This window comes from Dromiciops gliroides, chromosome 3 (genome assembly GCF_019393635.1).
Source record: "Dromiciops gliroides isolate mDroGli1 chromosome 3, mDroGli1.pri, whole genome shotgun sequence".
NCBI classification, from domain to species: domain Eukaryota; kingdom Metazoa; phylum Chordata; class Mammalia; order Microbiotheria; family Microbiotheriidae; genus Dromiciops; species Dromiciops gliroides.
The window spans coordinates 446,115,634-446,131,671 of NC_057863.1; the positions used below are offsets into that span (position 1 = coordinate 446,115,634).

Sequence of the window (16,038 nt, forward strand, 5' to 3'; positions counted from 1 at the left end):
CTGAAGGCTTGGGTGGCTAAAATAGCATGCAGGGTCTAGAAGAGTGGCCAGCTGGGGTGTGGGGTATGTGTGGTTAGAACTGATGAGTGACAAGTTTGACTAAATAAGTCTGGGCATAATGGGGAAGGAAGAGGTAAAGTGCTCAGTGGCTGACAGTTTGCCTGTAGCACACAACCCCTTTGCACAGCCCTATGTTCCTGACCATTGATAGAGCAACCTGTCACAGATGGGGAATATAGATGCGCCTACTAGAGTGACATAATTCCATTGTGTTAGGTCATCTCTAAGGTTCTTTTTAGCTCTTAAATTCAATATTCTCTGCTTTTGTATTTATGCTAGCTCAAAACTCCAGTTGTCTGATTCAATTAATTGACAAGAAAATATTAAGCACCAACTATATACCAGAAATTGTGCGAGGCCCTGGAGATACAAAGAACAAAATGAAACAGCTTCCTGCCTCAAGGAACTTGAAGTCCTTTCTCTCCTCAGGGAGCTCTCTCTGCAGCAGGGCTCTGGACTGCCAGTTTTACCTCTCTTTGGAGTCCACAGCCAGCTCTTTTCTCTCCATCCAGAGATCCTAGTCTTCCAAGCTGCTTCCTCAATCAAATGACTGCCTCTCAACTGTATCCATGTCTGCCGGGAGAATGTGTCCTGATCCCTACAGGATACAGTGTCTCCTACTGAGCTACTCATTGTCCTCCAAAGCTATACAGGCAATGGGGAGGGAGGAGAGAGAAACCACTTTCCCCTCAAGGTGATTCCCTTTTGGGGTCCAGGTTCTTTCTCCACTTCTAATTCACAGATTGGAACTGAATGGCTTGCATTTACATGCATACACACATGCATGCATACATATACAATACATGCATATATACATGACTACAACATTGTTTCATATTTAGACTTGATACATGCCTATTTAAATGATCGTATTACATGTATACATATGCCACGTGTATACTACACATGTATATGATATATTTACATATACCACATTATATATGCTATTATGTCTTTATGGTGCATATTATATGTGTATATAACATATATTAGGTATCTGTATGTGTGTGTGAAAGAAAGAGACAGAGACAGAGACACAGAGACACTTGGAGAGACATAGAGACACACACCGAGAGAAACAGAGGCCCGTTGTGCTGGACCAGAGAGTACTTGACAGGGAGTAATGTGTAACTAATGAACCTAGAATGGTAGGTTGGAGCCAGGTTGTGAAGAGATTTAGATGCCAAATAATAGTTTGTTTCTGGGGCAGCTAGGTGGCGCAGTGGATAAAGCACTAGCTCTGGATTCAGGAGGACCTGTGTTCAAATCCAGCCTCAGACACTTGACACTGTGTGGCCCTGGGCAAGTCACTTAACCCTCATTGCCCTGAAAAAAAAAATAATAGTTTGTTTCTGGTTCTAGGGACACAAGGAAGCTACTGAAGTGTATTGAGCAGGGGAGTAACCTGGTTAGACCTGTGCTTTAGGAATATTACCCTGGCAGTTGTTTAGAAGAAGGAATACAGAGAGGAGAGACTTGAGAAAGGAACTCCTGTTAGGAGGCTATTACAATAGCCCAGGTAAAAGGTAATATGTGCCTAAACTACTGTGATGGCCTTATTAAGAGAGAAGCACAAAGCTCCAAGAGATGTAGAAATAGAATGTGCAAGACCCAGTGAGACTTGGATTAGATATGGATGTTGAGGGGGATGGAGGAGTCAAGAATGTCTCCAAGCAGGAGAACTTCATTGACTTGAAAGATGGCATCCTTGATGGAAATAGGGGAACTCAGAAGAAGGATGAATCAGCTTTAAGGGAAAGATACTGACCCATCCACCACTTTCCCTTCCCTAGACCTTCATGGGTTGTTACCCATATCTATATGGCAATAAGCCGGGCATACCAGTGTAGCCAGGGACCAGGAAACTGTGTCTTTTTCCAGTGGCATGTGTCCAGTACTTCACTGAGATTGTTCAAAAATGTCACACTCAACATAGCTATTGTCAGTTTTGTAGTAGGTACCCAAACTTAGACCTTAGCATTAAACTTCTCTAAAAGACCAGCCCTTCTTCTCCTTCTTCCAATTTCTTCTAGTTTTCTTTTGCTTCCTCTCTACTCTCCTTTTCTCACACCCTTTCTTTCTCCCGTGTTTTGCTACTTGCCTTACTCCAAAGTTAGATGTTGGCATTCTTGGCATGAGGTACCTCATAAGTGTACCTCATGTTCAAGAGAAGCTCCTGCTTCCATAAATGAATACTAACCCTCTGGTTCCTTAACACCCACTTTCTCTGGCTCACTGTGCTTTCTAACTGATAGAACATTGCCTCCATAGTTTTCTCTAACACTTAGCAAGTTTTCTTACTGATGGAACATTGATTTATAGCTTAATAGTTCTTACCTTGGTTATTTTACATAATCTTGTTACTTTGACCTTAACAATTCATTCAACAAACATTTGACTGCCTACTATGTGTTTGGGGGGGGGGTTGTTTGTTTTGTTTTTTGGTGAGGCAATTGGGGTTAAGTGACGTACCCAGGGTCACACAGCTAGTAAGTGTCAAGTGTCTGAGGCCAGATTTGAACTCAGGTCCTCCTGAAGCCAGGACTGGAGCTTTATCCATTATGCCACCTAGCTGCCCTGCCTACTATGTTTTTAAGAAATGCACTGTTATGGAGATGCAGGACTGAAGGAGGCATGGTTTGTGCTCTCAAATTCACAATCTAGTACACAAATAAATATAACATGAAATAGATTAAACGCCTAAAGTTGTACCAACAAGGTGTTGTGAGGATTCATCAAAGATTAAAGAGATCATTTTGAGCTGAGGGAATAATGGATCCAGGCTTTATAAAATGGGTAGGATTTCTGTAAGTGGAAAATGGGGGAGGGCCTTCAAGGAATATGGAATAATGTGAGCAAAGGCAAAGAATCAGGAAAATGTGTCGTCTATTAGGAGATGAGGGGCAGCTAGGTGGTACAGTGGCTAGAACACTGGACCTGAAATCAGGAAGACTTGAGTTTAAATCTGGCCTCAGACACTTACTAGCTAGGTGACCCTGGGCAAGTCATTTAATTTTGTCTCAATTTCCTCATCTGTAAAATGAGCTGGAGAAGAAAATGGCAAACCATTCCAGTATCTTTGCTAAGATAATTTCAAATGGGGTCACAACTGAAACAACTGAACATACATTGGAAGGTGTGAGGGGTAATAATAGTAAAATTCGACTAGAGCAAAGGACATATTACTGTGAGAAAAAGCTGGAAGGGCAGGTAGAAACCAGGTTATGAAGGGATAGGCTAAAAGTCTGTATATATTATCAACCATGTGACCTTGGGCTCACTAATAATCATTCACCCTCTTAGAGCCTCAGTTTCCTTATCTGTAAAATGGAGATAATATTCTACCTACCTTACAGAGTTATGGTTTGTATTTTTGTCTGTCTTCATATTCCTAGCATGTAGCAGGTGCCTGAAACAAAGTAGGCACTTAATAAATGCTTGTTGATTGCTTCATCTCATTATATATAAGGGCAAGTTATTTCTTTAGTATGAAGTGGGAATCTAATGAAGATTTTTGACCTGTGCCTTCGGAACATTAATGGGGTTGCAGCATCCAGGGTAGTTTGAAGAGAAGTAATTGCAAATGTCTAAGCAAGAGGGAATGAGGGCCTGGTCTAGGATGGAGAGAAGGGGGTGATGGGAGATAATGTGGAGGGAGAATGAACAATGCTAGCTATTATTAATAAGGCTGCAACGTTGTTTCACACTAAGACTATAGAGAAAACTTCATGGTTAAACTGTATTGCATCAACTGGAAGATACTGTTTGGAAAATCTTAATCCAAAACCAAGAGTAGGAATATGTGAAGGGCCCTAAGTGTTCATCAAGAAGCAGGTGGTTCCCTTAGGCAGAAATACCTGGTTTAATCCCACAATGAGGGAGTGAGAGAGGTGGGACCAGAACCAACTGATGGTATTTGAGAAATCCTCTCATCCTTCAGTGTCTATCAAGGTAGTCTATAAAATTCCTTTGCCACTGACAACGATTGCATTATTTTGACTCTTTAAAGCAAAATAGAGGCTTTCAGGCCACACTGGCTAATAGTTAACAGAAAAAAGGAAATGTATCAGAGTAACCACTATATAAACCCTCGTATTAGTCTGGGCCAGATTCAGGCTGGTCTTGTGGTAGCTTAGTTCCAAAATCTGAATGAACTGTTAAAAAAAATGATATATAGATGTAGATATATTTAAATAAATAGATAGTACCGAGGCTTCTTCCAGTTGGCCTAGCATGGAGTGTGCCGTGTCCTCCCACCCTTTGGGTAGTGGGGGTAGCTTCCTTTGCATGTTTGTGTCTTTAAAACTGGTGAGACCAGCAATTCTCTCTCTTTTCCTCATAACTATTTAAATATAATTTGTTTCCTTTGGTAATGTGATGTTTTATTTAATGCATTTAAGAACATTATTCTGAGGGGCAGCTAGGTGGTGCAGTGGATAGAGCACCGGCCCTGGAGTCAGGAGTACCTGAGTTCAAATCCGACCTCAGACACTTAACACTTACTAGCTGTGTGACCCTGGGCAAGTCACTTAACCCCAATTGCCTCACCAAAAAAAACAAAAACAAAAACAAAAACAAAAACATTATTCTGAGAAAGGATCCATAGGCTGCACTAGATTGCCAAAGGGGTCCATGACCCAAAAAGGTAACAAAATCCTTATTGAACATTTAATGAGGAAGGATGTTTAGCCAGGATAAAGCATGGATTCAGTTGAGCAAGGCTTCTGAGTCTTTTCCACTTTGCTCATCATTGGTCTCAAGCCTCAGGGAGGGTGCTCCAGCGCTTCCTGTCTTAGCTGTCTTATATCCAGGGGATCAGAAAGGTGTATCAGTAGTTAGACCCTTAGTCTCCTGAGACAATTAACTCTCAAGGATGGTTTTAGTGCTTGTGAAGGGAAAAACAAGCCTAATTTTCAGGGACAAGTGATATTATTGTTCCCACCATACTTCTGCTAATACCCAAGGTCTCCAGTTTCTTCCCTTTTTTACCCATCATTTTTACCCATTCTTCTTAGCAAGAACCATGTTTGGGACACATCAGAAGCTAGGTGGCACAGTGGATAAAGCACCAGCCCTAGATTCAGGAGGACCTGAGTTCAAATCCGGCCTCAGACACTTGACACTTGCTAGCTGTGAGACCCTGGGCAAGTCACTTAACCCTCATTGCACTGACCAAAAAAAAAAAAAGCATACCGTGGGCTTGGAGGTGGGGGGGAGTGGGGTGGGGAGGATTGGCGCATAGATATGTGGGAAGGGAAGGCACAACTCTGTTGGAAACAGAATTGGGTGTGGGTGGAATGATAAGATGTGCTTGAAGGGGGCAGCTAGATGGCATAGTGGATAAAGCACTGGCCCTGGATTCAGGAGGACCTGAGTTCAAATCCGGCCTCAGACACTTGACACTTACTAGCTGTGTGACCCTGAGCAAGTCACTTAACCCCCATTGCCCAACCAAAAAAAAAAAAAAAAAAAAAGATGTGCTTGAAGTCAGAGGTGACAGACACAGAGAGGCCAGAGCTCAGGGGTAGGGACAAACAGGAAGGGCACAATGACAGAAAGAGAGACAGCTACAGAGAGATGCCAAGAGACTAAAACTTGTCTTAAGGAACATACATCCCCGAGGCATGAGATGAAATGTTGCTCTTTGAGTTCTGTGTGTTTCATGCTCCTGGATTTTTTTTGGTTTGAATCTATTTGATACTGCACAGCATATTTTTCAGAAATAAGTGTTCCAAAGTTCATTTTGAGATTTATGTTCTGAATTTTGGAAATACTTTATTTTTTCATAAGGAAATGTGAAAATACCTTTCCAAGGATGAGTGCATTGAAATGACTGAGGATGTGTATTGTCAATCATAAAATCATTGGGATCATAGGTTATTGAGCTTAACCTCCTCATTTTATGGATAAGGAAACTTAGGCCCATGGAGATTAAGTGACTGTCCAAAGTCACTCATGTGATCAATGTTAAGAGGTAGGATTCAAACATGGGTCTTGTGACTCCATTTTTAGCACTTCATAGTCATCATTTACCCAGGAAGGTATATGAAGACCCTGAAAAGATTAGGGTGTTTCCACTTAACAGAGGATAGTCATTGATACATTTTAATACTTATCTTTATTATGAAAGTGTTTTCAAAGTAAAATAATCCACAATAATGATTGGTTCCAGAGATTCAAGGATGAATAATTACATTTTCCATATTTTAAAAAAATCATCAAAACACAAAGTAACTCCCAAAGTTCAGTTATGCACAATATCAATATAATAAAAGAATTCTAATAAGCTAACCATACTTCACTCTATTTCTGAGAGCTGCTCAAACACAGATTTGTCTGAAAAACATAGGTGAAACCCTGTCATCTAATCCATTCCTCACTGTGGGTTAAATGAACAACATGATACCCCAAATGCACCATGACAGAAATGACAATGGAGGCAAATGTCTGTGCAAACAAGACTTGAATGGCTCCAGAAACATTTAAACTGTGTTCTTTGCAACTACTATCTGAAGCTCCCAGTTTCTAAAGTCAGTTACATCGATCCCAGTTTCTAAAGCCTTTGTGGAAACTCTGAAAAGAAAAGTCCTTTTGGTGAAACACTATTTCCTACTGAACACAGAGATCACATAGACAGCTCCTGCTTTGTGGTGGCAAGGCAACTGCAGTTTACAGTATTCTGGGAAGTAGGGCTTGGTTGAGCTTGTGTTGGAAGGGAGAGGACACTGTGTGTGATGAAGCAGTTCACACAAATGCAACACATTTCAGACAAATGGAATCACACAGAGGAGGAAGTGTGACAAATGAGTATTTGAAAAATTATCAAAGAATCAGTGACAGAAGAGGGACAATATCCGGTCTTTCTTTTATTGGAAGTAACAGGAGGCTGGAAGGATGTAATCCTTTTTGAGATAAACAGTAGCATCCCCTGCCCCCACTTCCTGTAAAAACTTAATAGTGTCTAATCTTGTTGAGCTAGAGACGTCATGTGCTGATTATTTCTGGTATCTGCTTATAGAATCTTTCCTTTCTTTAGTTTCCGGGGGGCGGGGGTGATTTTTCAGTACTTTTATTCTTGATGATTAGGTTCAGCTTGAACCCAAACTGAGAATATTTCCTCCCTCCCTCCCCACCTCCAGAATGCCTTCTAGATACACTGTTGGGACTCTGCAGAGTTCGTGATGATTAGGTGGCATTTTTTATGAGTTTTGGTACAATTTTCTCTATTAAAAATACCAGAAGCAAATACTTCTGAACACATAGACTGAGGCAGTGTGACTTGGCAGAAATAGTATGTGTCTTAGAGACACAAAGAACGAGGTCCAAGTCCTAGCTCTGCCTTTTAGTTATTTATTTATTTATTCAGTTTGGGGGGGGGGGCAATCAATGTTGTGACTTGCCCAAGGTCACACAGCTAGTAAGTGTCTGAGGTCATATTTGAACTCAGGTCCTCTTGACTCCAGGCCAGGTGCTCTACCCACTGTAGCACCACCTAGCTGTCCCCTTTGACTTTTATTTACTGGTTGTGTATGACCTTGTATAAGTCACTTTGAGCCTCAGTTTCCTCCTCTTTAAAATGGGAATAATAATACCTGCTTCTCACCATCATAAGCTTTCAACAGGAAAGACTCAATTTCCCCCATGGGTAAGCACTATATTATATCACAGGCAAACATTTTCTGACCACTACAAGGTGGGCATTGCACTAGGTGCTGCCAGCCATTATAATTGAAGAAAGAATTTGGCTTTAAGTGTTTTTCTTTGACATTTTGTTATTAAGAATTGGCAACAATGAAACAGTAGAATCTTTTTGACATTCTGGAAATGGCACAATTTCATTTTACTGGCAGACTTAAGCTAATTCTAGAGCTCATGAGCTCTTTCCGGTCATTATTTTACTACTTCTTTGATGACTAACAAAGTTTGTTTATGAAAACCTGGTCAGTTCTTCTAGCATGTTGTGGGGCAAGACCAATGAGCCAAATGGATTTATTTTTCTGTGCAGGTTTGATAGAACTAAAAGTGACTTACTTTGGTCCCTTTCTGAGCAAGTTGACAAGGATGTGATTTGATTTTTACATATGTCTTGTCTGACATATCTGTGCCTCAGCAATTACTTCACTGATCTATGATAAGCAAACAAAACAGAAGCCCGGAGGTCACTGTCAGCACAAGACTTGAGAAAAAGGGATCCAGGTAAATTCTCAGGACCTTAAGCCTTACTATGGATTCTGAATGCATGTCTTCTTGTTTCTAAAGGATATCTTGAAGCCACTTTGATAATTATAATAATAACAAATCATTTCTGTTTATATGTCATTTTAAGGTTTACAAAATGTTTTGCATACATTATCTCATTCGAATGTAATCATAACCCTAGGGCACATAATTAAAAAAAGTTTTGTCTTTAGAATTATTCTGTATTGATGTAATTTTTTAAATAATTACAATCTTATAAGAATGGGCATGAAGACAGGATAATTAGATATTTTCTAGATGGTGATAAAAATTTCTGAGTGAACACTATTCTCTGTGAAAGATAATGGCACGAGTGAATGAGGTTAGGCTTGGGTCAGCTAAAACAATAAATGACTTTTTTTTTTTTTGCTTTAGACCAAATAACACTGACATTGCTGTGAAAGGCTCACACCCTTTCTATTACAAATTAGAGAATACAATGTGCTAAATAGTAAACCCTATCAAATACTTAGGGTTATAATCTTGGCAAGAGAACTGAATATTTTTTACATTCCTCTCATTTTTGGATGATGGAGATCTGACATTTTTCTTTTCTCTACTGGCTGCATTTTGGGGGGATTGCCCATCTTTTCCACATAGATTTATCCTCATTAAAAGGCTGCTTTCTTATCTGAATGGAACCCAGAGTACAGTCTGTCTAGCAGCACAGTTGGGGTTGGATATTAATGAAGTCATGGGGAGAGATGTCTACAGTATGTATATCTGAAAAAAATTGAGCTAAAAAGAAATCCCCAACACTAATAACTGTCTTTCCCATGCCCCTCACTTCCATCAATACACAAAGTTCTAATTCTACTTATGCAGCTAGAAAACATAAATTCTAACCAGCTCATTATACACTGTAGTCAGAAAAACTGCTCTCCTGGCATTCCAAGTTATAGTATTCTGTAACTTTTGGTTGTGTCAGCAGGATGATAGGAAGGTCAACAAGGAAGGAAAAGGTGAAAGATATGTATGGTGGAAGCTTTACAAAAGGACCTGGCCAAGGCTAAGCGTGGTTTAACTTTACCTACTTTTTGGATTAAATGCACACACAAAAATTCACAGGTCACACTTTTCAAAATATATCAATTGTTCAGTTTGACTCAAGGCCAAATTCTAACCATCTAATCCTTTTCCCCCCTAAAACATCAAGAAAACCTGTAACATTTTGGAATAAAAACTTTTTTTATAGAAGTTTTTTATATTTCCCCTTCTCACACACATGGATGGCATGAATGCAAACGAGAAGATGAATGAGGTCTACTCAGGGCTATGTTATGCTAAACTATCAACCTGTTTAAATTTACAGTCTACACTTCCAAGGTTGTGGCATTGGTAGATGTTACATGTTACCCTCTTCTAGCCTTGAGGAGGGGTTAAGAATAGAATGTGTGTATATATACATATATATGCATAAACACATGCATATAATGCACCTATGCATATGTAATAAGCACATTATATACACATATATGGATATACATATAATAGTTTATCAAGAGAGCCAACAAAGTCAAAGCTGTTCAATTAAAAGGACTCCCTGCCCAAGAGCACTGAATGAAAAATGGATTTACAGATTCTTGGAAGGACTTGGTTAGATTAAAATCAACAGGTATGGTGCTATCTTTGGGGTCCTCCCAAACCTCCTGCTAATTGACCTTCTGGGTAAAAATATAAACCACAACCTAACCTGAACAACACTCAGAAATCATCTACCTAATCTTTAAGCAATGATTCCTACACCTAGTATTCCAAAACTCATCACTCTGAAATTACTTTTCCAAACAAATAGAAGAGCACGTGGCCTCGTTGGAACTAATTTCCACGTACACTTAGGATCTGTTGCTTATATGCCACTATTTCTGCTGGAAATCAACTGGGCTGAAAACTGATGGTAGAAACTAAAGCATGGTATCACATTTCACTTTTTCTGTCTTTATTTTAAAAGATATGAGGAACTTTCTCTTCTTAATTTTCTAACATGCTTGACATTATTTTAAAATAGCTCACATTTTTAGCATATTTTCAGATGACAAAGAAGTGCTCTTAATCCTTTTTGATTGCTAACATAAATGCACAAATATACACATACACACATAGTCTCATTTTCTGAACTGAAGTAATGGGGTTCAATAAGAAGTAGGAATATTACTTTCCCAATGATTCATATCTTTCCAAATCTCCTCAATCACTGATATGGGCTAAACCAGAAACTGTTTTCTGAAGAAATGGGAAGATTCAATACTTTAATGTGTGATCTTCTGGCTAAGACAATTCTTTATTCTTGTGATGAGGAGGAAAAGCTATTGCTCCTTCCCCCTTCCCTCTTAGATTAAAAAAAAAAGTTCTTTGGTTCATGTGTACTTTCCTTCCTTCCTTCCTTCCTTCCTTCCTTCCTTCCTTCCTTCCTTCCTTCCTTCCTTCCTTCCTTCCTTCCTTCCTTCCTTCCTTCCTTCCTTCCTTCCTTCCTTCCTTCCTTCCCTCCCTCTTTCTTTTCGCACACATATAACACTGCCAGAAAGGAGGTTTAAGCAAGTCTATTGCTCAGAAATCTCTCACTGCTGATCCAGCAATTTTCCAAGAGGAAGGTAATGTTTCCAGTAGGAATACTGCCTTGTGAAAACTTTCCTAGGAACTAAACAAGTCTATATAGAGGGATTTAGAGTGTCAAGCTGACAGTAGCTTAGTTTGTAGAACAGGCAAATCATTTTGGTTTTTGGATGAGGAAGAAGGTCAAATATTCTTTTCCTTCTGATTTTGTCAGAATAATTTTTACATACGCACACATTCACACACAAACACACACATGCCAGGTCAAATACTATAGGAGTTTAAAAAGCTGGATGCAATAAAGTGCTCGACATTTGGGAGAACTCTTCTAAGGCTCTAAAAATCGACTTTTCTGTTTGAGCAAGACTTTCAGCTTGCTTTCTTCCATGACAAAGCAGACTATTACAGCAATTATAGGGAGAGCAGTGAAGCCTGGTTGAAACCTTTCTGCACATGCATGCAATAATGACTCATCTCTGAGCTGGTGGGCTCTGCTTTCATTCTTCCCAGCTTACAGAGACAAATTCTCAATATTAAATGTGAATTCTCCACTTGCAACTATGGACCTGATGTTTCTCAGCTGAACCAGAAGCAATGCAAGATGCTATATCCTGCCGGGGTTAAGCTTACAAGGCAGAACTAATCTGCTACTAGGAATTTACCATAGCCATTGACATAAATATATCATGGGTGTGCACACAAGTAATGGAGCCTATTCTAATGCAATTAACTACCAATTTGGTTTAAAAACAATGCTAAAATAATAGCCTATAATAACCACTGTTTAATTTGAACTGCTAATTGATCACATTAGAGAGACTACTTACAAAACTAATTCAGCCTGTTTAAACTTTACATTGGGAGGATAGCCACTGTGAATTGATCAGCAATGTCAAAATCAGCACTATAACACAAAGGAGGCAAACACATCTGGAGCTGAGCTGTAATCTGCAAAGCTGCCTTTAGTTTACTATAAGTGACAATTCAAGCTGACAAATACTTATAGCGGACTAAGTTACAGCAACAAGAAAGGATAGAAGAGATCGGAGCATCTCTTTCTTCCATAAAGAATTTGCCAAGTAAAAGGAGTGAGGCAGTTCCCTTTTGTCCACAGATTTACAAACAAATACAAAAAATAAATAATATTCAAAGACATTACATATGAAAATACTGTTCCCATTTGGGTCAATAACATATACATACAGCATGCCTACATATAGAGAATGGAAAGTCTTCTTCATTCACAGACAGGAAATATGGCAGTGCACTATCAGAATGCTTTGATAATCCTAATTTTTGTTTCTGATGCTGAGATATAGGAAAGGGACCGCATTCGCAACTTAGTTAAATACTTCCAGTAGCAAAGAGTTCACTTTGTTCAGGTCTTATGGTTTAGAGTAGTTAGTGTTCTTCTGCACATGGGCCACCTGTAAGGTAGCCATTTGTGCCACTGGTTCCGCTGGTCCCATTGGTATTGGTGGTGGGGTTGTGTGGGTTCTTTGCAGGAAGCACTGAATCTTCCTCATCTGAGCTGGATTCAATATCACTTCGGTCATCCTTGGACACCTGCAGAAAGCCCAGAACAAAAACAACTCATAGGAAGTCACCTCTGTTGGAGGCATGCCAAGAAGCACATGCAGTCATATGATATTGAAATAGATACAAAAAAATGGTGAAACAGCTTTATTAAACTAAGGTCCCCTCATATTCTGATAGGCTATGACTCTAAGAACAATCTCATTTTCTAATGTGGGAGGATAGAAGAGAAATATAGTGGATAGTACACTGGACTTAAAATCAGGAAGAGGTTTAAATCCTGCCTTGAGGTTTATTAGCTTTGTGATCCTTTGCGATCCAAGTCACTTAACTTCTTGGGGGCTCAGTTTCCCCATGTGTAAAATAGGAGATTTGGGTGAGATAGACTCCAGGTCTTTTTTTGCAATAAATTTATTATCCAATGATGGGATAGCACAGCTAGATGGAAAAACTTGCTGTAGATTGCAAGAGAATTATAGGAGTCAGCTGTTAATATACTGGGACTTAGATTTAGGAGTCTCAGCTATTTAAAATATGATTCATCAAAAGACTTCCCAAACCAAATCTACCAGCTAGGGACTGACAGATTTTAAAAGGGGGAATTCAAGAAGTAAAAATAGGATAAGATTGTTAGCCAGACAATATTTGACTGTACTGGCCCATGCTGTTCTCTAAAGTCTGGGACTCTCATGCTGATAGGTCCTATTATGAATGCTTTAAAAAAAGTTTGGATTTGACTTTTATAATTCTAGAAATAGAAACTATGGATGAAATAACAGCATCATGAGAGAAATATTGATATATCTGATATGATAAATTTTGATATATTTATTTTACTTAGGACTTGGTTAGTAAAACATTCTTATGATCTTAATATGCATATAAATTATTGGTCAGAAATGGGTAGATGGTAGGTACTTCTGGGCTTAAGCTAGTTAAGGAAGGAAGGTCACAGTTGTGTTTTAAAGAAATTGACTCCAGGAAGAATGGGATCTGAAACTTTAGTAATTATGGATTACAAGACATAAGCAGATCTAGAAAAAAAAATATAGGAATACTTCATGGGGCTCAAATTTTTTTTCTTTTTCTTTTTTGTGGGACAATGAAGGTTAAGTGACTTGCTTAGGGTCACACAACTAGTAAGTGTCCTGTCTGCGGCTGGATTTGAACTCAGGTCCTCCTGAATCCAGGGCCGGTGCTTTATCTACTACGCCATCTAGCTGTATCCCTCCCTCAATTTTTTTTTTGGACGGGGCAATGGGGGTTAAGTGACTTGCCCAGGGTCACACAGCTAGTAAGTGTCAAGTGTCTGAGGCCGGATTTGAACTCAGGTCTTCCTGAATCCAGGGCCGGTGCTTTATCCACTGCGCCACCTAGCCGCCCCCCCCCCTCAATTTTTAAAAGAGACATTTAAAAAAAGTTATTTAAGTCCAGGAGAAAAAAAAACAAAAACAAAACCTCTAAGAAAAGACATAAAATCCCATGGATGGAATCCTATCCTTATATACTCTCCTATACCTAAGTGCTTAAGAATGCTTAACCTTATTAGTAGGGTGAGGTGATCCTGAATGAATAAAGTTTGGGAAATAACCTAGCCCTTGTAACTCTTTTCTAGTGGGGGGGGGGGAGAAGTAATAGTCTGCTGCCTTGAAAATCTTCCTACTAGCTTGGTACAAGGCAAATCAGTCTAACTTTGTTCATCACTTCTAATGCCACATACTCAAAACTGAAGCTTACCCATTTATAATAGCTACACTGTAGCTACTCTATAATACTATGCTATTTGACATAAAGTTCATCCATCACGGTCCTATGACCTGAGAAGGTTTACTTCTTCAAATACCTAAAGAATAGCCTCGTTTTATTTTACCTGTAAGGTAAAGTAAAATTAAGCTTTGAGATCTATTTTATTCCATTTATTATAAATGCTACTACAAATAAAAAGAATCTATATTTGCAGGCTTGAGTAGTTTAGGCTAAATTATATTAAGAAAAAAATCTATATAAATGCTACCTTCAAAGAAAAAAAAGTAATATAGGACATCAAATTCACTTCTTCCCTCTGGGAAACATCAATCTGTAAACCATGCTTGAGAAGAAATCTGAATGCCATAGATGATGTAGGAACAGCAGCTAAGATGCTCTCAAGCATGATATCTGTGGTGAAACTAATGTCCATCTCTTCATAAAATAGTAATAAAAACAGAAGATGACAAGTCTGATGAGTAATCAGGATGAAAGCAATCCAACTGCTGCTGGCTGTCCTGGCACTCTGAGTTCACACAACTGTCTGAGCTATTATTTTTTCCCTCCTAAATGAGGGTTTTGAACGAAAGTAAAACCATTTGGGATAATGGGATTTAAAACATCCAACCCCTTGGTTTTAATGCATATATGGGAGCTGGTCATCTGTTTTCATAGGAAACTTGTATGGATCATTTTAATCTTCCCTGAAGAAAATTTCAGTACCACTTTATCCCTAGAAGATAACTCTGAAGAGGATGAAGAAGCATCACAAGTTATGGCAGGCAGAGAATCCACAGAAGATTCGGCATTGGGTCTCAGAAATTCTGTCTCCTAATCTTGTGCCTGGTCCTGAGTACTGCATTTTGTCATTCTCCCCTGAAGAACAAGTAATATCAAGATCTAAAGCCTAGCACTTTCGACTTCATCTTTGCTTGTTTGCCAAAAGGTTTACTGTAGATGAAACACATTCTTCTCTATCCTGTGGTCTCACCCACATTTTAAGGATTAAAACCCCATAGCAGAAAATCAGATAGAGGAGCAAGCAATACAGGAAATATTTTGAAGAAATGCTGACTCATGTTTGTCCAAGGGATGGAAAATTTAACACCTCCATAGTAGGTTAAATTGCAGACAGTAGTGTGTAAGGGCATTAAGTGGATGCAATTCATGAGCAAGTCTGAGTTGGAGCATTCTGTTAATTCAATCATATTAGAAACATAATGCATGGAGAATTTTTTTAAAGCCCCTTCTAACAGGTTATCATTACCCAGTATAAGTACAGATGGAGGTCTAAGAAACTTACATGCAAAGGATTCCATTTCCCAGCCTTCCAGGATGGCAGGAGGAAGAGAACAGACAAGTAAAAAAAAGAAAGTCACAGAGGATGTTTCAGAGAAATCACTTGTCAAATACAAATAGATGACAAAGGATTAGGATCAGAGAAGAATTCAGGGAAATCAGCCTCATGAGTCTACTGTGAATAATAGAGACTCATTTTATTTTTACTGAAATTCAGTTGGAAAATAATGCTTTCCTAGCACCATTTTACGAAAAAGAAGTATTCAAATGGAGAAAGAACAGCCTTCAACTAACACTGTTCTCATAAAGAGAAAATGTAAATCTATTCTCTTCTCAATGAGAGAGAAAAAGCATATAAACAACATGCCACCATTATGTCTAAAACTATAAATGTAGAACATTTACATGTGATCATCAGTGAAGCAACGCTAATGCTTTCCACCATAAGTGAATGCTAAAGAAAATAGTATGAAAATACAGCTTTTGGTTGACTACAGTTTACATTAAGTACTAAAGACCAATTGTTTTGCTAAAATATAGAATAATTAAAGAAAGTTACTATAGGATTGGAAGAAAAGATAAATGTCATTTTCCCCAGAAGATGTA

General features: G+C 38.8%; 1 protein-coding gene across 2 annotated transcripts in view; it reads right to left on the reverse strand.

Moving 5' to 3' along the window:
• Positions 1-7,441: 7,441 nt before the first annotated feature.
• CERS6 (ceramide synthase 6) overlaps positions 7,442-16,038 on the reverse strand; it is a 317,556-nt gene continuing 308,959 nt past the window's right edge. The window contains exons 10-11 of one of the 2 annotated variants that reach the window (XM_043995601.1): positions 15,437-15,460; positions 7,442-12,417 (exon numbers count right to left, since the gene is read on the reverse strand). In XM_043995601.1, the coding sequence (XP_043851536.1) occupies positions 12,253-12,417; positions 15,437-15,460 (189 nt within the window). In that variant the 3' untranslated portion in view covers positions 7,442-12,252. The remainder of the gene's footprint in view (positions 12,418-15,436; positions 15,461-16,038) is intronic. The other variant, XM_043995602.1, reaches the window with a different exon arrangement.